The 24,137-nt window shown below is 40.1% G+C and overlaps 1 protein-coding gene and 1 long non-coding RNA gene across 3 annotated transcripts in view; one reads left to right on the top strand and one right to left on the bottom strand.

Moving 5' to 3' along the window:
- alcama (activated leukocyte cell adhesion molecule a) overlaps positions 1 to 15,368 on the bottom strand; it is a 79,312-nt gene extending 63,944 nt beyond the window's left edge. The window contains exon 1 of the mRNA XM_076101521.1: positions 15,111 to 15,368. Coding sequence (XP_075957636.1) covers positions 15,111 to 15,168 — 58 coding nt within the window. The 5' untranslated portion in view covers positions 15,169 to 15,368. The remainder of the gene's footprint in view (positions 1 to 15,110) is intronic.
- LOC142959988 (uncharacterized) lies at positions 14,671 to 21,452 on the top strand. Of its 2 annotated transcripts, XR_012956265.1 has the most exons (3): positions 14,687 to 15,546; positions 17,540 to 17,597; positions 21,030 to 21,452. It is a non-coding gene; the product is annotated as an uncharacterized LOC142959988 (long non-coding RNA). The 2 variants fall into 2 exon arrangements; XR_012956266.1 differs by having other exon boundaries at positions 14,671 to 17,677.
- The last annotated feature ends 2,685 nt before the right edge of the window (positions 21,453 to 24,137 follow it).

Below are 24,137 nucleotides of genomic sequence, written 5' to 3'. Positions count from 1 at the left end.
TTAATGAGGACAACCTCAAGACATTCGAGCAGCTGAAAAAGGATTTTGATCTCCCCAAAACAGATTTCTTCAGATAAGAAAGCAATTGAGAACTTTTCTAACAACACACAAAGACTGGGGAAAGTTTGTGAAACGTGGAAAGGTTTTTAATAGAAATACAGATGGGGAACGAAGATAAGAAAACAATAAGTAAACTATATAAACGTATTTCTATCTATGAATCTACATAATTCCCTACTGATAAAGCAGAGATGGGAGGCGGAAATGAACAGGATCATACCACAGAATACCTGGGAGGAAATATGCACAGAGGCACACCTAGTTTCAAACTCAAACACCTGGAGAGAATTTAAATGGTAAATAATCACCAGATTCTTCAGAACACCAGAAATAGTAGCCAAGATGGACCCAACACAATCCAACTTGTGTTGGCGGAACTGTGGAACACATGCTGCCAATCATATATTCTGGCTATGTCCTAAGTTAAATGCATACTGGAGAGAAGTCTTTGACGCCCTCAAAGAGATATTCCAACAGGACATCCAACAAGACCCCACAGTAGCACTATTGGGAGCGATACCTGAAGACCTGGATGGGAGGGCCAAAAAATACCTTCTGAACATACTACTCACAGCAGCATTGAAGGGTATAACCATCAGATGGCTAAAACCGGATCCCCCTACATACGATATATGGATCCAAAAAGTATGGGACATCTATCAAATCACATATTCATTAAGGCTCCAAAAGCATATCTTTACTAAACGATGGGGTCCTGTCATAGCATTATTAATACAATGAGGGTTATTACTATATGTTGCTCGATCTGGTTGAACTGATACCTATTAACTCTCTCTACACACACACACATTATACACCATCCTCTCTGAAAAGCATATATAGCACCTACAATACTACATTCAGGAGTGGACAATTGTTATTTCTTTATCCCTTGTTTTTATTTTTTTATTTTTTTTCATGGATGCATGTAATCAATTATTATTTTCCCCCTCTTTTTCTCTTGGAGTGAGCACCATCTGATGTTTGTTGTTCCTTCTGTGCGTTGTACACTGTACCTGAATACCATGTGCACCAAGACTACATACAGCTGAAAAATGGACAAAGAAAGTAACTGTCTGAAAATGCATGTTGTTATGTTGTTGAAAACTAAATAAAAAGTGAGTTCAAAAAAAAAAGAAAAGAAAAAGCATTTGATTTTATTATTCTAGCACCAAAAAATGTATACAATAAAAGAGCGATACTTGGCTTCCGTGTATCGATACAATATTGCCATGCAAAATATCGCGATACTATGCTGTATCGATGTTTCCCGCACCCCTAGAAAGCAGTGCTCTGTTCATTTTAATGTGAAATTATAATGAAAAATATGTTGTCCTTAAAATCAAGGAATAATCATGATAAATAATTGTGACCTCAATATTGATCAATATAATAGTGATTATCATTTTGGCTTTAATCGTGCAGCACTAATTTCTCCTATCAGAAAAAAGTGATGCCGACTAAACAACAGAAACAGGGTCAGAGAGGGAGAAGAACAACACCGACCGAGATAAGCCCAAGGCAGTAAACAGAAGTTTAAGACACGCATAATGCCAGGTTTACTGTGGGTTACCATTCAAAAGAATAATCCCTCAATCACTGTTCACACTGTGCAGCTCCTGCAAAGAGACGTGTAAACACAAAGCCAAACTAACTCTGGATGGTGAGTAGTGCAGTGCAACCATTCACGATTCCTTCAACCTCATTTTTCTCAAATCCCAGCAATGAAGTGGGCATTGAAAATCAATTGCACCGTTGGTGGGTGTGCTCGAGATTAAGACCTAAAGACCTGTAATGTTTTCATCGGGTTACGTGTTCCAGTTTGAAGTGCTTGTTGTCAACTAAAAGGGAAAGCTTCAAGAAATAAAACATCTGTGTGTTTGAGTCCTTCTGTAAAAGAGTAGCACTCACTTTCAGAATCATTACTTCAATATAATGCATGAGAGTTAAAACATTAATATTGAAGACACTCAGGCACTGCTTAAAACATGAAAGCAAAAAATAGCAACAAGGCCAGTGACAGAGCCAAACTGCTGTCAACATACAACACTGTAACACATGAACTAAATATTACAGTATACAGCTGCCAGCACAGGTGTCCTGAAATGAAGACTATTCCACTAGCACATAAACACACCACAATAGTTACCAAGAGTTGTCAAATGAAATCCTAGAAGTAGACTGTCACTCAAATATAATTAACGGATCATTTTTGAGACCTAGACCGCTGCCTACCGTTGTAATAGTAACTGACACCGAGAATAATTGTCTCAATTAGAACATTCAGGTGTTCCTTATTAAAATATGGTGCTATTAGCAGCTGTGACGGACACCTTTTTCATCTTTTCTGCCTTGTTCTCTATGGAGCTACCATGTGTCACCACAGATCAGTGGGAGGGACACACCGTTTCTCTTCACGTCTTTAATGCTAAATAAATACAGATGGAAATGTTCTACAAGTATAGTAATGGCAGACTTCAAAGCAGTGGTAATCCCCTTAAGATGTAATCATGTAAAACTCCTGCACATTGTGTGAACATGAGGATGAGAGCGGGCAGCATTCCTCCGTCCCAGGACTGAAACCTGAGAAGCTCCACAGCGCTGGAGATCCACAACTAAAGTCCTATATGAAGCATCGTGTTGTAGAGGTGGCTGTCATCTTTAAAACCAAAAGCCTGCAGCTTCAGGCAGCATGTGGTTTAGGATTACCAACAGACACAGCATGCTGGAGGGAGAACAGCAAAACACACCAGCAACATTTTAAGGGAAGTCAAGGAGGGAAGTGAAAAAACATCGCAAATCTTGTCATACGGACTGCAAAAAGCCTCATGAATTCTACTAAATAATAGTTTTCATTTTGTGGCACTGTAAATTTAAGGTTCTATCTGTCTTTTTTTGTCAGAATTAAATCATGGATTTTTGACATTGCTTTGTGGGGTTCAGTATTTCAAAGGATAGAAAGTACACTTTTTGCCTGCTGGGATGACAAATCTCTCATGTTCAATATCTCACGACTGCTCAAATAGGATGTTACAGACAGAAACTCGCTGTTTGTCCAAGCTCATGGAAGAGCAATTTGAAAAGAGAAGAAAAAACAAACAAAAGCTTCAAGAGAACTGCCTTTTCTTTTTGGCCTCAACCGAGTCAGATGACATGGAGTCGGACAATGTGGATCCCACTGACTGTGCATCTAAAGGCTGTATTGTATTGTCCCAAACTGCAGCATTCCTAAATCTTTGGGAAAGAGGAGACACATACATGTTTATGCAGATGAAACTTGCTCTCCTCCCGATGTTAACTACCCGTGCATCAAGGTGTGTTTATAATTTGTGCCGAAGGAACTGCGGAATTTGATTTGCATTTACTCTCCCCAAAAGACCTTATCAAAGACGTTGCCATCAATGCACTCCTCCACACACATTGCGGTGTTAATGAAACAAACGTTTTCAATCCAGAGTGTAGTTGTACATTTTCACACCATGTACAACACAAAATGTACAACACAAGATATATTTCACAATAAAAGGAGTCAGAAATAAGTGGCTTCTTCAGTGGCATACCCTAACTAGGAGAACATGAGGTTGCATTGTAAGCTGTGAACCTTTGCAGGTTCATTAAAGTCAGTCTGTTGAGTGCAAAGCATCTTGGCTGTTGAATAACAACATCCAAGAGCAGCAGCACCATTATTGTGCTGGGGACTTGGTAGGTGCTGTAAACTTTAGCTGGAAGTGGTTTAACACAAACGGGGTGATGTACAACTGCAGTGCTTTCATCAGGCATTAGGATCCTTCAGGGGGAAACATGAGATGAATGCTTGCTTTGTGAAGCCACTGGGACGCACCAATTAAAAGCTTCAAACAATGTCAACATGACCCACTTTCCTGTCTCCTCTGCTGCCCGTGTTGTCAGCCACCGTCAGCAAGGAGGAACTTGCAACATAGACTCCACAGTATTAGGCCTACGCAGCAAAATCTGGACACATTTCAATTACATTGACCAAACTAAGGCAGAATGTAGAGTCTGCAAGACTAAAATCTCATATCGAGCTGGCTCCACAAACAACCTGCACAGGCACATGAGAACTGTTCATCCATCAGTGCAATTGGAAGAAAAAAGACAAGCAAGTGTGAACCTGATATTAATGAAGGTGCCAGTATGTCTACTGCAACTGTTGCTGCAACTGCAGTGTCTACAGTATCGTCCAGTACACCACCACAACCCCCTAAAAGTACAACCCCAATGTAATCTCAATGTAAATCTTTTTTGCACTTTCTAATTTTTTTTTTTTAATCACTCTGTAGAGTGTATAAATAAAAGTGTATTTATATAATAAACATTTGATATAGTGCATGTTTTTTTTTACATTAGTAATTCATATTGCGCATAATTTTACATTATTGTTGGTAATAACTTAATTTAAGCACCAAAAAATCTGAAGAGCCATTTGGGAGCCGAAAGAGCCGGCTCTTTTTAGTGAGCCGAGCCAAAAGAGCCGGTTCTCTAAAAAGAGCCGGAATTCCCATCACTATGGATCACCCCTCACGGTTCGGATCACTCGTGAACCGCGGATCAATTGGGTATTTTTTTTTTTTTTTTTTTTTTTAACAGTTTAATTATCATCGTGTGTAATAAAGTTTTACTGCTGTTGTTCCTTTTCAAGTAACAAGTCCCCGAATATCAATGCAGAGTGTCAGTGAACAGATATAAAGCAGTAGTGTGTTCACTTGGTATAAATCTACACCAAGCAAAATGCAAAAAATGTCAATTTCTTCCATACCTTTCAATTTGAACTCTTACTACTCCGACTAAGGCTCTGATGGCTACTTTAAGTTTCATTTCACGATAGTCACGTGCTCGCCCACTGACCAATCACAGCGCACGCTGTACCTCACTGCAGAGCTGCTCCTGAAAACTGAGCTGCACGTAGTGCTGACATACTTGTAGGCCAGCTAGCAGGCTCTGACACATCAAAGAATACGCCCAACATGTCAAACTAAAGATCTGATTGGTTGAACACTATGACAATCGACAATATTGTGCCCATTCACTTAAACTGCAAGGATTCACTTGTGAGTCTGCAGGCCTCGGGCCTCTCTTCTTACCTAGAGACACAGAGGTGAAATCTAATTGGATAAAAGCTCTACTTAAAACAAGCTGCACTGGAAGCAGAGCAACTGAGGAAGACAGTAGCTGTGCAATGAGAAAATAAGGTAATGGGGAAAATATTTTTATAAATTATAATACATGTAGTGTATTTAAGAAAAATTATTAAGTTATAATATAGCTATAACTTTGTGATTCTGTTTAGGCCAGCAGAGAAGGCCTTGAAGGCCCTGACAGCCCACCACTGATCAAACAAAAGGTGGAGGAAGTCACAGAGCAGACTTTTGTTAAACGTCACAGGTGTTTTGACACCTTATCAAACAGAAGAGTTAGTCTGATACATGCAGACAGTTTTCAGCATATCTGCATCAGGTGGACTTTCTTCTGGCAAGATTAATTAGGCAGCTAATGACTGACTTCATTATTGTATTGTAGAAGTATTTCATGAGGCAGCTCGCATAGCTTCATTTGTTCTCAACATTACCCAGCTGACCTGAACCTGAACCTCTCATGAATGCAGGTCAAGCAACAGGTCAAATGCTTGCTTCTCAAATAGCAGGTGGTCGTATTCATAAATATACAAGTCTGTGTGTTTAGTTTACAGAGAAGCTGGCACAGTCTGTTTGTCAATGAATAGACACCTGAGAGAATACACAATTCACTTTTAACAACTGTATTCGGCCGGTTTGATATTAGTCCATTGTACGCATCTCTGATCATTATCAGGCTGTTTAGTGTAGAGTTCTCCAGCATTATTCTTTCATGGATCTGTTATGCCCGTTCACACCAAACTCGCGCCGCCGGTCTCGCCGGGGACTATTTGTGTTCATTCGCATGAATCGTGCTGGATGTGCCGGAGAGGGGGCGTGGCTTATCGCCGTGAAAGCCGTTCAACTGTCCGCCATTAACCATGGAAAAAATAACCTCTATTTCTGCTTAGTACGTGTTGTGGAAGTCACAGATATCCCGGCAAACTAAACGCCGTCATGTCTCTCTCGTTGTTGAGGTGAATGGTAAGAAGTTGAAAAATTTCAACTAACGCATTTGGGGCGATTTGGCGTTTGACGCAAATTCGCGGCGCGATTGGTGCGAATTTGCGTCAAACACCAAATCTCCGTGAGTTGAAATTTTTCTTCTACTGCGAAATATTTGCGTTACGCCCCAGCGCGATAGCCTATCAGCGTTGAGATGCTCCTCCTGTCATGACTGACGTCCTGCCGTTGTTGAATCAGAAAATAAATACTGTAGCTGTCTGTGTTCACCCAAGACTCTACGATCAAATCGGCATCATTACGTAGTTATTTCGGAGTCCCTTTTTGTCGGTTTATTGCCGTTAAATCACAGCCAAATCAGTTTATTTTGTGTTCATACAGCTGTAGTAAACAGCGACGTGTGGCTTGCTAGACACAGTGAATACACCTCGATACTATGTTATGAACCCAGACATGACGGCGCTTAGTTTCCCGGGATATCTGTGACTTCCACAACACGTACTAAGCAGAAATAGAGGTTATTTTTCCATGGTTAATGGCGGACAGTTGAACGGCTTTCAGGACGATAAGCCACGGGTTAGCGGGTTAGCGTCCAGCGCGATTCGGGCGAATGAACACAAATAGTCCCCGGCGAGACCGGCGGCGCCAATGACGCGAATACGCGGCGCGATGAATTTGCGGCGCGTTTGGTGTGAACACAGCATAAGGCTGCAGTAATGACCACTGGTTACAGGAGTCATCTCATCTGACATCTTTCATGGCTATTGATTTTCTTTGTGATTTGAGTGAGTTATAATATGATCCCGGGAGGTTTCTTACCATTCACCTCAACAACGAGAGAGACGTCAGTCAGGAGTAAAGGATGATGCTGAGTTTTACAAATACCTCAGCTACAGAGTGGATCTGGATACTCACTAAGTTACAGCTTGTTTCAGTCCTCAGTATCAGAGTTGAAGGTTTAGTTTCAGAACAGAATATATCAGATTATTAAGTGTGTGTGTGTCTGTCCCCTAGGGTGTCCCACCGAACAGATCAGTCTTCAAATTCTGTTCCACTCCTTCTCTCTACTAATGTATTCAGTAACTAAAGTGAGCTGCCAATTGCAAATACGTTTATTCTATCTTTTATTTAAAGCCTCTCAGAGGTCCTCTCTGCGCCGCACAGCAGGGGCTTCTGTGTAGGAATAACCTTTTATCTACATAAACAATAGTGTTTGTGCGCACAGCATGCTCACTCTAACTCATTCATTCAGGACCCTAATCACACACACACACACAGCACCAGAAACTACACAAATAAGGAAAAAAAAGTATTTTAAACACCACATTCATTAGCTTTTCTTTCACTGCCAAATAAAAATATTGATGATAAAGCTTTCATTTAAATGTCCATGTACGTACAGTAGGGAGTGTGGTTCCAGGGGGATTGAGAAGGTCATCTAGCTAAGGCTAATAGAAGGCCCATCTCTGTGACAACTGAAATGACAGCAGTCGGGGTTGGAGGCAAACATGAAGGAACAGAAGCTTCTTCGCACTAATTCAGTGTAAAAAGGCTTTATATGCTCTGCTACCAACACCAACGTCCCCCATCAACACCATCAGCTAGGGACTCTCTAGTATTTTCTTTTTACCTGTAAAAGGAAGAAGAGGCCTTTGAGTCCAACCTGTGGACCCCCACACCTCCAGCCACCATACTTTCCTGTCACTCTCTATTACTACCTAATGGCATTCCTTAATACATAATCTAATTATTCCTTAGTGCACAGGGACACTTTTACAGGTCTTCCTGAGCTTGGCAGAATAAATAATTCTCATCAGTCACCAGAGACAGTTCCTCCATCAATGAGCAGAATCTCCATCTCACATTCCTACGTGTGATTTAAAGCATTACTAAAAAAAACTCCCTAGATTACATTCAGAACAGCTCGACTCTTGTTTTGAGTCACTAAGTCAGAAACACAAGTTCACTCCCTGCTGCCTCATTTTGTGAGCGTTTCCCTGCAGAGTTTATTCTTGAGACGATGGACTTCATTGAGTTCTAATTTTCCTGCACATTTAACAAAGCTGCATCTCATCCGCAGATGTTTCACTTCTCGTTTTGATGCAGTCATGCTTTCATGACCTGTGGAATGATTATCATACCATTACAAGATGGAAACAACCTGACACGACATGTGCGACATGAATCATACTGCCTCATGTGAGGAGTTGAGTGTGTGTGTGTGCGCGCGTGTGTGGGCTTACCCATGATCTCATTTGGTTTCAGCTACTGTTGTTGCTTCTTCCTGGACGTTTCGGTGAGCAAGGTGCATTCTTGGTTGGGGGAAGTTGTTGAAAGCTGTGGGGGGGGGCTCACTATACTGCCCAACACACAAGCTAGCCTGATGAGAGGCCCTAGCATTAGACACACTTCTTACCTTGACAAAAGGGACTGAGAGGGCTAATCCCCACTGAGCAAATATATTTTCAACATGGCCTGATTGAGTTGTGTCTTCTGTCATTAGTCTCCCTTTGCTCTGTGCAGCAGTTAGACAGGTTCAAACTGTTATTACTGCCTCCACATAGAGCGGCCACAGAAGACAGGGTCCCACAAACATGAACTATGCTGTTGTAACTTCACAACATTACTCTGCAGTGATAGGTTACCTCATGGTCCTTTGTCATAAAGCGTCACACCCTGGCCAGAAAAACCTATTATTAACACCAGAGAGTTGTGCTGCTGGTTCAAGATGTGGGCAACATTTCATAAGTAAGATGTAACTTGTGTTCATTTTGTATAAAACAGACCTAGTAAATAAAGGAAAGGAAAATCGTTTCAAAGAAGGTAAAGTTAATGATGAAGCTGTGTAAAAAAGGTTGAATTTTGCAGCTGTGAGAGGACAGATTATTAAAGACCACATGTGTGTCGAGGATGTGTATTTATTCCACAGTGCTTTTCATTAACAAGTGAATGAATTAAATAGAGCCACAGTTTGTCTGCCTGCTTGACTGAAGCATTAATCCAGCTGGAGTGAGGAAACTGAACAGGGCTCAACACTAACTTTTAAAACAAGCATCAGCATTTGGTTACCGTATGGTTGCCATTTAAACATGTCGTGTGTATGTATGTATGTTGGTATAATTTTCCATCCAGCTCAAAGATGCCGATACTTCAAAAACGTCCAATCAATTTGCACATTAGATTGTGACATTGACGCGTTAGTGGAACTTGTCACCTGGTTCTAACAGCAGTATTAAATATCACTCATGCCACAAATGTTAAAAATGTATTTATTTAGGAAGCACAATTTGTTGTCCCTATTCTTATATTTTACAAAGTGATGGCCAATAATTGGTTTCCAATTTATCAAAATGGTTGTCTATGGCAACCTGGCAGCCCTTACTGTTGAGCCCTGCAGTAGTGAATCCCTGATGTACCTAACCCTAACCCACCAACCCTAACCCACCAGCCCTAACGTAGACTGAATACTATGAATACATTTCTTCTGATCCGTGAGATTATCCTCCTGACATCCCAAACTGTCTCAGCTCTTTAACATATCAGTGCTGCTGGAGGTGTAAACTTTGTTTCTCCCAAATGTCAGCTTTAAACAATTGAAATAAAACACTGTTGCATCTGGTTGGACCACTGACTGAATGTCATTCACAGTTTTGAAATGATTTCACCACAAGCTCATGGGAGGAGGAGTTTTCTCAACCCACAGAGGAACCTTGTAAACCTTCAAACCCTTTCACATGACAAAGGCTAAGTTATGGGATGGTCATGTGATGTGTCTGAACAGGGCTTTCTGAATAACAGATCAAACTAAAGCCATCTGACAGAAAGATTTAGGTGGGGCTTCAAACACACCGTGACCTTTCACAACTTGGCTGCTGGATTGTTGGATGAAGGTAGCTGCCCCCCCCTCTCTCCTCACATATCCCCCCTCCCCTCCCTCACCACCACAAAGGTATTTTCCTTCCAGAAAAAGACGAGCCGAGCCATGTCGGGGCAGATGGAGATAGCATTTCAAACCGTCCCGTCCCCCAAGCTAAAGCAACTAGAAATGCCGCTGCATACCACATCCATTATCCTGTCTGGCTGTCCCCACTTCCAGCAGCAGCCTCCTTATTAACTCCTTTTTAAATTATTTTAAAGAGGGGACAGTTTGGTTTAAGGGAGCTTCACATCTGTGTATATTTAGTACTTAGGTACAGTTCAAAGTACTTGTGTAGAATATAATTATAGCCCGACTGGAATGAATTATCATCAATGCTAAGAAAGGATCACAGCTTGACACCAGAATAACCCTAACCCAGGTGTAGTTGGGGGCTGAGCCCTCTGAGAGAGCTGCTGTGATTCAAATGAAAAATGGGAAATTTAAATAATAATACCGCGATAAGATGGCTTATCTGGCAATGTGCCAATTCGGTAGATTTGCAGTGTCTGTCTTTAACTGGTAGTTAATAAATATCTGGCTGGTACCCGATTTGTTTTTTCAACAATGATCATTTAGATTCTCTTCCCTGCAGTGCCGGGATCAAGGCCAACAGGAACTAATGTAAAACTTAGAAGTTACATTTTATTCAAACTTAACTTTATGAGCCTCCCTTTGTTGCAAGAATGGAGTTTTGGTCTGTTATACCAACAACAGAGGAAAGAGGGACAACAGGGAGCCAAAGTGCCACCTCACCCCCAGGTTAGATTCTCTTCACTAGCTACTCCCTGTTCTGCCCAATGAAGGTTTCTGTCATTGAGGCAGAAACAGGCCTCAATGGCCTCAAATTTATCTTAGTTAAACAGTATCTCTACAGCAGACCTACACTATCTGGTTAGTGGAACAAAGGCCATCTTATACAGGGGACAGGACTGCAGGTCTTTATTATTGAGTATGGATGTTGCCTTGAGGTGCTGTTGGAAATATGGTTCCTCCTAAGTCCACGTGAGGGTCAGCAAACAAAGCCAAAGGCTACAGTATAAAGTCTCTGTTGTTGGGGGATTTTCAGAGGAGCCTGAACTCACATTGTGGAAGCGAAGAGCTTTGAGGCATTCATGGAACAACACAAGTCATGTAAAGTAGACTAGAAACACCAGGGCAGCATTACCACATATCACACTTAGCCTGCATTAAACAAGCAGAATGTCAACATGGGAACAAAGTGGAGGCTTATCTGATGATTGACTAAACATTATTGGTTGAGGGATGATGTATGCAGGCTACGAGGTAAGACAATGCAAATCAACCCATTTGCTCTGTATACAATCTGTTTTCCAAACAGATTTCTGCGCTTCAGAATATTGCTGAAAGACACCAAGGCTGCTTGATGTGGAAATGCATTGGCAGAAGTATTTATTAAAACATTGATTACTAGAGCAAAGCCCAACCTGCTGCCACAGAAAACAAATGATGTGTTATTAATGTCCCTGAGAGAGGTAGCTGGTTAGTGGAACAAAGGCCATCTTCTAAAGGGGACAGGACTGCAGGTCTCTGTTATGGAGGACTGATTGCCTTGGAAGCACAGGCTGAAACACAGCGAGGGGCTCCACTGCTGTTGCCTCAGGTAACATTGAAACATGATCCTGGAAGTCCAGTTTGAGTAAAAGATGAGTTTGCAGGCTTATAAGACACAAAACACTTAACAGAGGTTGATATCACTGTGAGACCGAATTTCACAACTCTATCACGGTGACAATCAGTCACAGGTAGACATATGGCATTAATTTAACCAGGAATGTGTGCTTGTATGTATGCCTTGCCAAATCAGGATTCACCTTTTGTGGTTAGGTTCAACTTTTCCTTCCCGATGACTGTGCCTAATATTTGCCGTAGCCCTCTGCGTTGGCACCCTCGCTGCATCAATGGAGTGTAACCACTAGAATAAATGAGGGGGCTGCTAATAAGAGCCTCTTTCCCATCATAATGGTTATAACTATATGAATTTGTCACTACAAGTATGACTATCTGGAACGTTGTAACAGACCCATGGCTCTCTTATTACCTATTGGGGACACATTCCTAACATTCTACAACGTCCACAGAAGCTCTAAGCTCGGAGCCGTTTTTGAGGTCTCTGAGCGAAAAAGCATAGCCCTACAAAACTGACCATAGTTCTGTAACTACAAGGTCGATTTTAATAATTTTTGTTGATATAATCAGATCACAACACCTGTGACATAGTTTAGATAGGTAATATTGTGTATATGTTGCTGGTTAATATAGTAAAATAAGACATTACACAGCTGAAATTGAAAATATTCAGCTTCGCCTGGAAAAAATGCACTTTCATTGATAAAAGGTTATTGAAATAATGCAGCTAGCTCCCTAAAACTTTCCCAAGTCATAGCATAACTGATCAGTAGTTATTAAAAAAAGGTTAAAGTGGAATAAAGTGGAATAAAGTTAAGAATAAGAGGTTTTAGTACAAAGCGGTCAGGCGAGGTCATCATTTTCGAACCAGCTGTTGCAGCTGTTACATTGTACTTTTATACACTATATAACTATATATTTCACTTTCTTTATCACTCATATGATTCAATACATCCAAATACAGATAATAGGAATCATATTCATAACTTCATCAGAGCCAGTTTTGGCTGTCATCTGTAGGATTTTCTCAGTTCATGTGTGTGTATGTGGCTGGATCTCAGCCTATCCTCGGTCGATTTCAAAAAGCAACCCCTCCTTCGACGCGTCACAGGCTTAGGAAGACCTCTGTCGAGTTTGGTGGTGATCGGCAAAAGTTTCAAGCAATCAAGTTGCCAGAAGTGACGCGTGTACCCCGGCGGAAATTTCCGGTCGCAGGCAGTCTGACCACTCGCCCAAGCCTGCTTGACCGCTCTTATTCTGGAAACAAGTCGGAAGTCAACAGTATGCAGTTGGCAACAAGGACTACAGCTTTGGAACGGAAATTCTGCGGCGTTATTATCCATATTTTTCATAAAACTTGGGCGCATACCTACGATTTTTTTCGGCGGAGTTCAGCATGAAGGTACGTTTGATCACTCACAACTGTTTAGTGTTTATACGGATCGTAAAACAGAAGTTAGTTACGTGTTCCGCCACGTGTGCTAATGCTATTAAATGCATTGCATGACTTGGTAGCTGTTAGCATGAGGGTACAAACATTGATTTGCGGTACTCATAACGCCGATTTCTGGCCCGGATTTGGTGCTTTTATGCCACGATATTTTTTTGCTTATATGAGTAGTCTATAGTTGTGTTTGGAGTGTATAAGAAGTGACTTATATGATGTTGTTGTCCATACGTTGCTGTTTCATCCAAAAAAAAAAGTGGCCACGTCCACACTACTGGCTAATAATCATGCTATTTTCCGCATTTGATTTTGAGGGGTTCTGAGCCCGAGTGCCCCCAAATTTGGGGGCGTCGGGCTTAATTAATTAAAGTGGACCTAGAAATGACTGCAGAGCTAAAATGCGAGTTAACTGCAACTGTATTCTCTGTCAACAAGGATGACTTTTCCAAATGGTGTTTACCACCACTCACCTCTACTTTTTTTTTCCCCAACAGCCCACACTTTGTATCCACTCACATCTGTGCTGGCAGCTCACCCCTCTAAAGTCACCCCTAACAGCCTCCCGTGGCTTCAAACTTCTAAGTCTGAGAGTCCCTTTGAAAGCCTTCCCTCTTTGATGGGAGGAATGCTACAGATCAAGCTGGAAACTGACTTCAGCTGCTATCTACTGCGCTGCTATCTGTCACTATGTGGAGGATAAATATGGATTTGTATCATGATTGTAATGTGAATCCCGCACACAAACACACAAAATGATGCGTTCCCTCCTTCTGCGGAGTCGCTGATCCGGACACAGGCCAGATAGCATCACGTGATGGAGACGGTGACCCTGGCTGTGTCGAGTGTTGGAGCACCAATCACCTCCTCCCACCACACACCCACTCAGCCACCAGCCAGACAGACTGCCCGCCCTCCAGCCGCTCTGACAAAGAGCAGCTCTGTGAATGCCGAGAGATGTCCAGTGACACAAACATAACTCAGAGATAAGAGCTGGGAGGATATTTATTCTGACTTATCGTGTGTAAGTGACACGAGACGATGTCAGTGGTGCCAGCATTGCTGATTGTGTTTGAACTCTTTCAAAGCCCGGCCCCTGTTTTCTCACCAAGAAAAGCTGCTCACTATCAGCATCAGAGATCATATGCTACAGGACTGAACCACCGATTCCCAATTTAGGGCTTTGCTAGCCCCAGGGACTTTAAAAAGAATTCCAGGTTGCCCCCTTCAGGGCGATGTATATTGAATTGCTTTGTAAAAGGACGACTCTCATTAGATGTTGCTTGTGACACACAAGAAGGAGGAGTCTTCTATTCAACTACAAGTCGACAGCATTAAGACATTGAGAAGGGAAACATGAATGACAAAGTCATGAAATGTGAATGTTTGTCATCTCTGGCCTCTTATTGGCCCATTCAAGCACACACACACACCTAACACAAACAGGAACACAGGCTTGGTTACTGATTACAACTACGTCATTCATTTTTTTTTAAAGAGCTGAAGGCAGCAACCACAACTCCAGCTCCATCACACAGCTCTACGGTGGTAAACGCACCTCCACGAGTTCCTCCAACATGTCAAGCTGGCAGAGCTCTTCGTAAATTCATTGCTATAAAGTTTCAATAAGGATCAAGGTTTTCACTTTAGCTACGCGCCATTCTCTTCCTTCCTTTTTATCTTTTTTTAGCGGTAGGCTAATATTTCTAATTAGAAACCAATGGTGGATTTGATGTTCCATTGATTCCGTCCCTGCAGCCTAAACCAGCGGAAGGATGTGAATATGACGACACATACTTCCGACTAACTTCACTCTGCAGCTATTAACACTCAGGCGAAGTCACGAGTAGAGTAAATAGAACGTCACGCTACCTATGTGAGACCGCATCGGGAGACCGAGTCCACGATTGTCAAAGGCGGATTCTAGGACCTGAACGAGGCTTACCTTGGAGAAGCGTCCCGGCGCTCACGAGAGCCAGCAGCAAGACAGCAGCGTGGTCCATCCTCAGAGAGAAAGCGGTTCTGTGGATACCTCTGGTGGTCCTGGAGAGACGAGGAGCTCAAGTCGGTCTGGACTCAACAAATATGGCCCGCAGATATGTCACTGTGGTTTGGAAGAGGCGTGGAAAGTCCGAAACATACCACAGTGTCAGAAGGGAGCGCAGGTGAAATACAGAGAGAGCTGACTGCGAGGAGGAGGAGCCGGAGGAAGCTCTTCCGGGATTTTTTTATGTTGCCTTGAGGTGCTGTTGGAAATATGGCTCCTCCTAAATCCACGTGAGGGTCAGTAAACAAAGCCAAAGGCTACAGTTTAAAGTCTCTGATGATTGACTAAACATTATTGGTTGAGGGGATGATGTATGACAATGACAGGCTACGAGGTAAGACAATGCGGTTTAAGGTTAGTGGCTGATAGAATAGTAATAAAATAGTGTTTTAATTGTGCTTGGCTTTAGAGCTCCACACACTCAATGTCAAGTGTCACAAGTATGGGAAATCAACAGGAGTGCATGCCCAAAGCTTTTAGCAATGAACGTGGATGGCACACATGATGCCATGGGACATGGGTCTTTAGCCCCACTGCAGTTTGATTGACTATTTGTCGAGTACTGTTGTTATTATTTCGTTTCCAGAAGTTAGTATTTATTTGATAGAAGAGAACTACCGTCACGATGATCGATGTGGATTGTTTGCCTTATAGGGAACACTTTGAGGTTAGCTTGGTGCCCATCAGCAGCAGGGTATCTTTATCAACCACATGGCTGCTAAAAATAGACCTGAGCGTTATGGCTAAAATCTTCTATCACAATATAGGTTCTTTAATATCTCCATAACGATATAGCATATTTTAAGTCAATAAATAAATGGTCTGAAATAACCCCATGGCTTTATATTCTCATGTGTGAATTAAATTTATACAAATGGAAAGTACTTAGAGTATTTACTTATTTGATATAGAACTTTATTGCAAAATAATCTGATTTTCTAAGAAATTTGAGTTGTGCTGTTATTATCAATTCAGACAACGTAAAAGTGAAGTTTCTTTGCTGTCTTTGTGTTATTCTGGTCAAGAACAACACAATGATGAGAGCATTACCAAACATGAAAGCAGCAGCACAACAGAGTCAACACACAAACTGAGCTGTAGGCTATAACAGCAAGTTGAGGAGAACAGGTATATGCCCAGTTACAGACTACTTCTCCCATGTAGTCTCTCAACTAAGGCTTCTGACAACTCCACTGAAAAGTTTGCGAGGGGCACCCGAAGGCAGCATTGTTTCCGCCTTGTTTGCCTCACCTTCAAGGCAGCATTTTGAATAAAGCATCAGTTAGCTATTATTAAAAAGGATCTCCGTGAAATTCATTTCCAGTAACTGTGTAGGGGCGATGTGAACCTGAGGTTCATACTACAAATCTCATTTGTATAAAACAGACAGAGATTACGAAAAACTGCCAATATTATCATTATTAATAACATGTTAATTGCCAGCTTGGTATTGATAAAGTTCTCCCTAAAACAGAGCTATGAATTTACTTTTGAGAGGTAAAAACAAACTGGGTCCTTACACATACTATCAATGATAATGTATCATGAATTATATTACATGCATAATGGAGTTTCTGTAAATGACCTACAAATGAACCACTGCAGGGTTATTCTCATCGGATCGATAATGTAACAAGTGAGTGGTGACTTGTTAGATATTAGAGTGATTATGTAAGCATTTTTTTATTAGGGGCAGCAGACAAAAACACTGACAACATACATAACCAGAGTTTAACTTTAAGAAAAAATAATATTCGGTAATAAAGTTAGTACAACCTAATGCAAGGTGCTATATCACTGATTCACTTAATTATATTCTATTGTGAACATATTGTGAGATTTCCAAAAGCTAAACCCATCTTTTGTTCACTAAAAGTAACTTGAACAAGACTTGGACTGTTAATAAAACTAATGGTGTGTGGATTCAAATCAAGAAAAATAAATGCAAAAAAATATCCACTGAATACTACAAAGAAACAAATGATCTGCATCAAGCCCTTTACGGCTTCTCCTGAAGAATTAATGCTGCGTAACATTGAATTAAACAACAGTTAAATAAAGATTTTTGTTGCTTATATTTAGCTGGGAGACGATACAATTGAGTGTTGTAGCTTATACTGCAGATTATACATTTATATTTTATTTTCTGGTAAAGCTCAGTCAGTAAATGTATTATGAGCACATTGCACCTTCCATGAGTTTTTTTCACACTCTAGCAGTGAAGGTAGATTTGAATGTATTGTTATTAATGTCCAATAGAAAGTTCTTCTCCGCTTCTCCCCAATGTACAAATAATACAATACTTTATTGATTACTGTATTTTGCAGGCATATTTCCAGAGAGAGGCCAGAGGTCCATTTTAAAACTGCACTCTTGGAGCGGGAGGTATGCATTCAGTGCTTGCTCAAGGACACTTCAGCAGAATCCAAGACATTCAGTTGAAGAATGTTCTTTGACACAAAAATGTAATAATATCACTGAATCACTTACTGACACGCGGAACATTTAAATCTAGCTAAATTCACAATCTGTGAAAAGAAATTCAGCAGACTGATAACAGTAGTTTGACACAGCTTTGGTCAATAGTATTCAGAGTCGTCATGGTGAACATTTGGAAGAAAATCATCTGCATATGACATACATAGTATATGACTACATAGTCACAGTAGTTGGAAACCAACAGACTGTTACAAGAATACAGTTGACAATGTTTTAAGTTCAAATTCAGTAATACTTTCTGTGACGCCCATATCTATATATTGTATCTAATGCATTATAATTAGCTTATAGCACTGTATAATTATAGTAATAAGCACTCATACATATCCATAATGCATTATAACAATAATCACAACACATTATCAAGACTTTTACAATGACTAATACGGTCAAGTATTATAATACTTTTGTTTAACCTTACTAAAACCGGAGGAAGTGCATTTGTTGAGGGCTATTTTCAGCTGAACATTCAGTGTACTACCGGCTGAACATTCAGTGTACTACAAGTATTTCTGGCAACATGATGATGTTGAGTCATGTGTTGAAAATAAGAAAAATAAAGAGTATCACCAGACTTATCTTTTGATCAGGTTGTTACTGTACAACAATTTCTAAATTTCTGCAGTAAAAATTCACCATTGCCGTTTATTCTTTTTGTTCAGTGACTCTTTGTGTCTTTGTCACATCAGAAACACATCTAAACTATCCAGCTTGTGTCATGTTGAGTGTTTCCAGATGCTTCCAATCCCTTAATGATCTGACTCGAGCAGGATTAAATCAACATTTCATATTGTATGTCTATCAATATTATCATCATTATCATTTGTTGTAAATGTAAACCTTAATGCGGGAAAAACATATAACACATGTTCATTCTCATGATATGTGAATGCTGTGTGACCATACACCTGTCTGTATATGAAAGGTGATTCACAGAGGCTGGGGAAAGCCTCATTCTTGCCAGCAGGTAATCCAAAAAGGTAAAAAACACAGATAACAACAACCAGCCTGGTCTCAACATATTGGAAACTATCCCCTACAGAGGAGCTCATGAGCAAATGAGAAGCAGCTGTGCAGGAAGGCTGCTGATAACTAGGGCCATCAGGTGGTCAACAGAGGACAGAAACTCACCGGGGACATCTAGTGGACATGACTGGCTATGGGCAAATACACACAGAGGATGCATCTCATTTTTTTATCTTTATATTTCCTCAATTGGACCTTTCTCCTTCTCTTGCTCCTCAGACAGACATTATAAACTGTCCATAATGATGGTACACCCATTCCACTTCCATGTCAAGTGGGAACAGATAAGACAAAGATTTCAGTGGACAGAGATTATGCACTCTCTAACTGGGATTAGAGTATTCTGTCATTCTATACTTGTGTGTTAATTGTGTTATATTGAAATCTTAAATGTTTTTATTCGCCGAGGACCTTCACAAGGCCCTCTGTTATGCACAGTTTAGACTTTAAAAGTACAAACCAATGAAGCTGGCGATTATTCACACCCCCACCAGGGTGCTTAATTAATAACCTAATGTGTATTATTTACTGCATTAGGAGGCACAGTTATTCAGCAGGTGAGACATTAAATAAACTGACTAGGTATAAACAAATGATTAAAGTGCCTCCTACAGGTTTATCTGAGAAATTACTGTAGAAGAAAAAAATGTGTTGATATGACACAAATACAGGTACATGCTTATGTCCAAAGAAAATATAAGATTTAGTAATATAACTATTCCAAGTATTACTCAATAAAATAATAATTACTGAACTCTCACTTTTGCTGTTTTGGGGTTTTGTGTTTGCATATGTGTGTGTGAGAGAGAGGGAGCGGCAGAGGAAGAGACTATTCTACTTTGTAGCCTCGCTGCTGCCCACTTCTGCTTGCTGGCAGATGGAAAGGCTCAATGATTCTCTTGTCATCCTTTCTTATACAACCCCCCAGCTTCTCTCCCTCACAGTAACTGAGCATCTTGCTGATAGAGTTTCCCTTTGAATCCATGCTGCAGTTTCCAGCAGACCTGAATAGGAAATTCCATCCTATTATTTTCAGTCAAACAAAGGTTGTCATGTAGATGAAAGTCAATGGCAAACAGTGCAAGTAAGCACCTGGTTGGCTGAAGTTAGCAATCTAGCTTTAAAAAAGAGAGCAACCGCAATCACATTTGCAGGGATGGGAGGTAACTACATAAGTGGGGCCGCTGTATATTTCAAGGGTACATTCTTGTCATTTATCTAATATGTGACAGTTTGGCCTCAGAATATGAAACGCTGTATGTTTCATGACCAATAAATATAGTCAAACACTACTTCAATGTTAGCAATCAAAAACAACCCATTTCTTTGTATGTGAATGTGCGGACCCTATAACAGGGCTGTACTGCTGCACACTCTTCACTAAAGTAAGGACTCAGCATGTAGTGTTTCTCGTGTTTCCAGCCCTATATCTTTGGGTGTGATCCGCCTGGCTCTCCCTGCTCTGCTCATCATACACACCTTTCAGAATCAGAATCAGAATCAGAAACCGTTTATTGCCAATGTATGTTGCACATACAAGGAATTTGTACATAACATTGAACAATCAACAACAATCCACACTGTGCAAGAAATATAAACATATTACAATTTACAATAGAATATTAAATAATATTAAATAAAGTGCACAACAAACAGATAACAGTACTTCAAATAAGTATGATGAAGTGGAGTATAAAAGTGTCAAGTGTGTTTAAATGAAGAAACAGAGAAGAGATGTGCAGGGGAGTGTACCGGTAGGACAATTGTCCTGGGGATGACAAGCTGTATCTCAATTCAGGGTCTGCATCCTGCGGAGGCTGCATTCGTAGACCGGTTGCGTCACAGCGCTGCGACTAGTGCTGTCCCATTTCGCATTTTTGTTGAAGAGTCCTTCAATGCAGCCGACGAATGCAGCCTTCTCGTCGGAGATTTAGAGGACACATCTGATGTATCCTTCGCGGCCCAGCATATCCCAAGATGCATTGCGTGCCGGTGCGCTATTACCGGCAGCTCGGCTGGCTGCATCCGACCGTAGTAAACCTTGTAAAGTAACTTTTAATAACTTCACTTTCAAACCTCAGAGGTTGAATAATATCTTACTGAGTTTGTGATGATTTTACAGATGATTTATACTTTATATCATGTACATAAACGGACCAACGTGAGCTCAGGTAGACAGGTTGTGAACCTGAAATATCACTTTAAATCCAGTTACGTTTCAAACGTTGAGATTAACTACACTATTACACTGCATTTGAGTATTTTGCTGATTCTGTTCTTGTTTTGTTACAGAGAGCCAGGAGCTGAGGAGAGAACGATGGACAAACATTCAGCAACCATAGCTTGAATTAAGACATTAGTCCATTTGACCATCCTGTACTTAAGGTTACAGTTACATGAGCTCTCATCCTGTACAAAGCCTTCACTAATAAGACAACCAGTAGATCATTCTCATGTGTTCATGTTGCTGTCACAGAGATGACAGTTCTGACTGTCACCTTTTTATTTTATTTATTTAAATTTACATAAGACATCCATGTAAATGATTTCTATGTGAATATGTATATATTCTGCTGTGTAAAATGTGTCAATCTTCTAAGTTTGCATCCCTGTGTGAAAATTATTGATAAATGTTTCTCTTTTCATCAACTTATTTAAAAAATATAAAGTATATGCACATGTGTTACTGAGAGTTAATAAACACGTTTGCTGACATTTGTTTTGCTGCTGTTAATATTAACTGTCTTGATTGATTTCCTCTGCCTTAGGATTGCTATATATATATATGTACATGTAAATATATATGTATGTGTATGAATGAAATGAAATAAAGTTATTGATAAATTAATTTAATTACAATAACTATAACTGATTGAAAATTTGTTATTAGTAACTGATTTAATTAACTGATTATTAATATAGAAAAAAGAATATTATGAAAAAGATCTATGAATTAATTATTGAATATATGATAAAAAACTGATTAAAACACTAAACTAAAACATTTCCAGTATATATACTGAATAGGTTTTAGTTTAATGTATTTATATGTATATATATATATAATCCTGCTGAGCAGGGATTATATATATATATATACACACTATAAATGTATATATATATACACACTATAAATATATATATATATATATAATCCTGCTGAGCAGGGATAACTTGGTCATGGAGGCACCAACATGTAATTGAGATGTTAAATTAACAGTGAAAACTCATCATAGCTTAATTTAACATCAGTATTCAGAATTACATTCATGTTTACTTCTCCTGATCTTTACCTCCTATAACAAGGTCCACAGGGCCATCTCAATACATAAACATGTTATATTATATTATATTTTATATATATATATATATATATATATATATATATATATATATATACTGTGTATATATCTATATACAGTATGTATGTGTGTGTTTTATATTATACTGAATATTATTATATGATATATATTATACTGAATTCCCTGTGAGGGTGACTAAAATAAGATGTCCTGATGTGTTTATCATGTGTTATTTACTGCTTTTTTCGTGTTAGAATTCATTTAAAAATATTTAACTGCAAAGCATTAATGCGTGTTTGATACCTTAATTTTTTTGCATTAAATCATTCTGGGATGTTTTCTGAAATTGATTGGATGTGGCACAGCCCTACCTAGAACATTTTCCACCAGCCACCACTGGATTGAACCAATTATCCTCTATGGTAGTGAGGTAAGGGGTGCTCTTTCTTACCAGAATTTGGCCAGATCTATTAGAGTCAACCGAATTATGACACTTCAGAAGCAAAACGATATCACCAAATAGAACGCACAAAGCAAAATGCAGTGCTATTGTTAGATTCAGGGCCTCTTAAACTGTGGGAGAGACTGCATGGTCCGGCCTCTGCTACAAAGACAGCCGGTTTCAATTATCATCAAAAGCATTTAATACTACAGAAGCTAAAACAATTGCAAAGTGAAGTACATTATTTACAGTATCTATAGATATATATTCTGCGCAGAAAAGCATTTTACCCTCATCCCAGCCCGGAAGCACAGCTGCCCACACGTCGAGACGAGAAAAGAGACTGAATCTTTTCTCCGCACTTCCTGTTCACAGTTTGAAAACCCCTCCCATATTGTCCTTAGTTCCTATTGGCTAACTCCAGCAGACTCCTCCTGGCGTCAGTCTGCTGAAGACCCTCGCACGGATGTGACCTGAAAATGCCTGTCTGAAAATCCCTGTCTTTCCCTTCACTACTCTTAAACATACTATATTAAAGATAAGGATTTGCAACTTTTGGCAAAAACTTCACAAGTTTTACAAGTATAGATAGTACTTCCCAAGTACTTGCTATCATATTATTCTCCACCTCTAAAAGGTGATACAAATTCTACTAAGAAACATTTCTAACTATAAATTCTAAATTACACCTATAATTATGAATCTTCTAATTATGAATTCTAAAACACTTTTAATTATGATTTATTAATTATGAATCATAAAACATTCCAATTATAATTTCTTAAAGCACACTTCTAAACCTAAATTTCCTACACTATCTGGCCTTTAAAAGACAGTACAGTGTGGCAGGTTATCCTAAACAAAGAACAACCTAAACAAAGTACAGACTCAGTGAATACAACCTGGCTATCCAGACAGGCCGATACAAGAAGTCATGGCTCCCAAAAGAGCAATGCTTCTGCCAGCTGTGCAAGACCAAGTGGAGGCAGAGCTGCACTTTCTAACAGAATGCACCAAGCTCCAGCCAGTCTGGAATAAATATTTCCCTAAATTCAAAACATTATTTGACCACGTTACCAACATGAACAAAATCTCAATCCTGTTGGGAGGGCACACAGAGAACTGCAGTCGAGCAGCAGAGTGATTCTTTACCTGCCACACTTTGAGGAACAGTGAATCACCATCCCTCCGTCAACCCGAATACACATACACACAAAGAAAATCATATTACCACACACACACGCACACACACACACACACACACACACATACGCACACACACACACACACACTATATATATAGCTATGTACGCTATCAATTTTGCAAGGTCACCATTGCTGCATCCTGTTCATCCCTTCTCCCCAACCCCATCCCTCACTTCGCCCATATGTAACCATCCACCCACTCTTCCCTCCATTTATCCCCGTGCACACCTCTTCCATCGCCCTCCTGTTTTCCAGGTACCAATTGGGGTTTGTAACTGGATTTCATACAACCATCCTTGACCGGCCTAAACAGACAACTTTCCACGTCCATCCCCTTCCTCACATCTGTTCATCCCTCCTTATCATCCGAAACTTTGTCACTTTATTAACCATCCTAAAATTGCATGGTTGTGTTGTTGTTCTTGCTAGTAAAGCATCTATTAAAGGCTT

Source organism: Anarhichas minor, unplaced genomic scaffold (genome assembly GCF_050575085.1).
Source record: "Anarhichas minor isolate MPS153535 unplaced genomic scaffold, ASM5057508v1 ptg000027l, whole genome shotgun sequence".
In the NCBI taxonomy this organism is placed as follows: domain Eukaryota; kingdom Metazoa; phylum Chordata; class Actinopteri; order Perciformes; family Anarhichadidae; genus Anarhichas; species Anarhichas minor.
The sequence above is the reverse complement of the archived record's forward strand: the minus strand, read 5'-3'. Positions and strand labels throughout refer to the sequence as shown.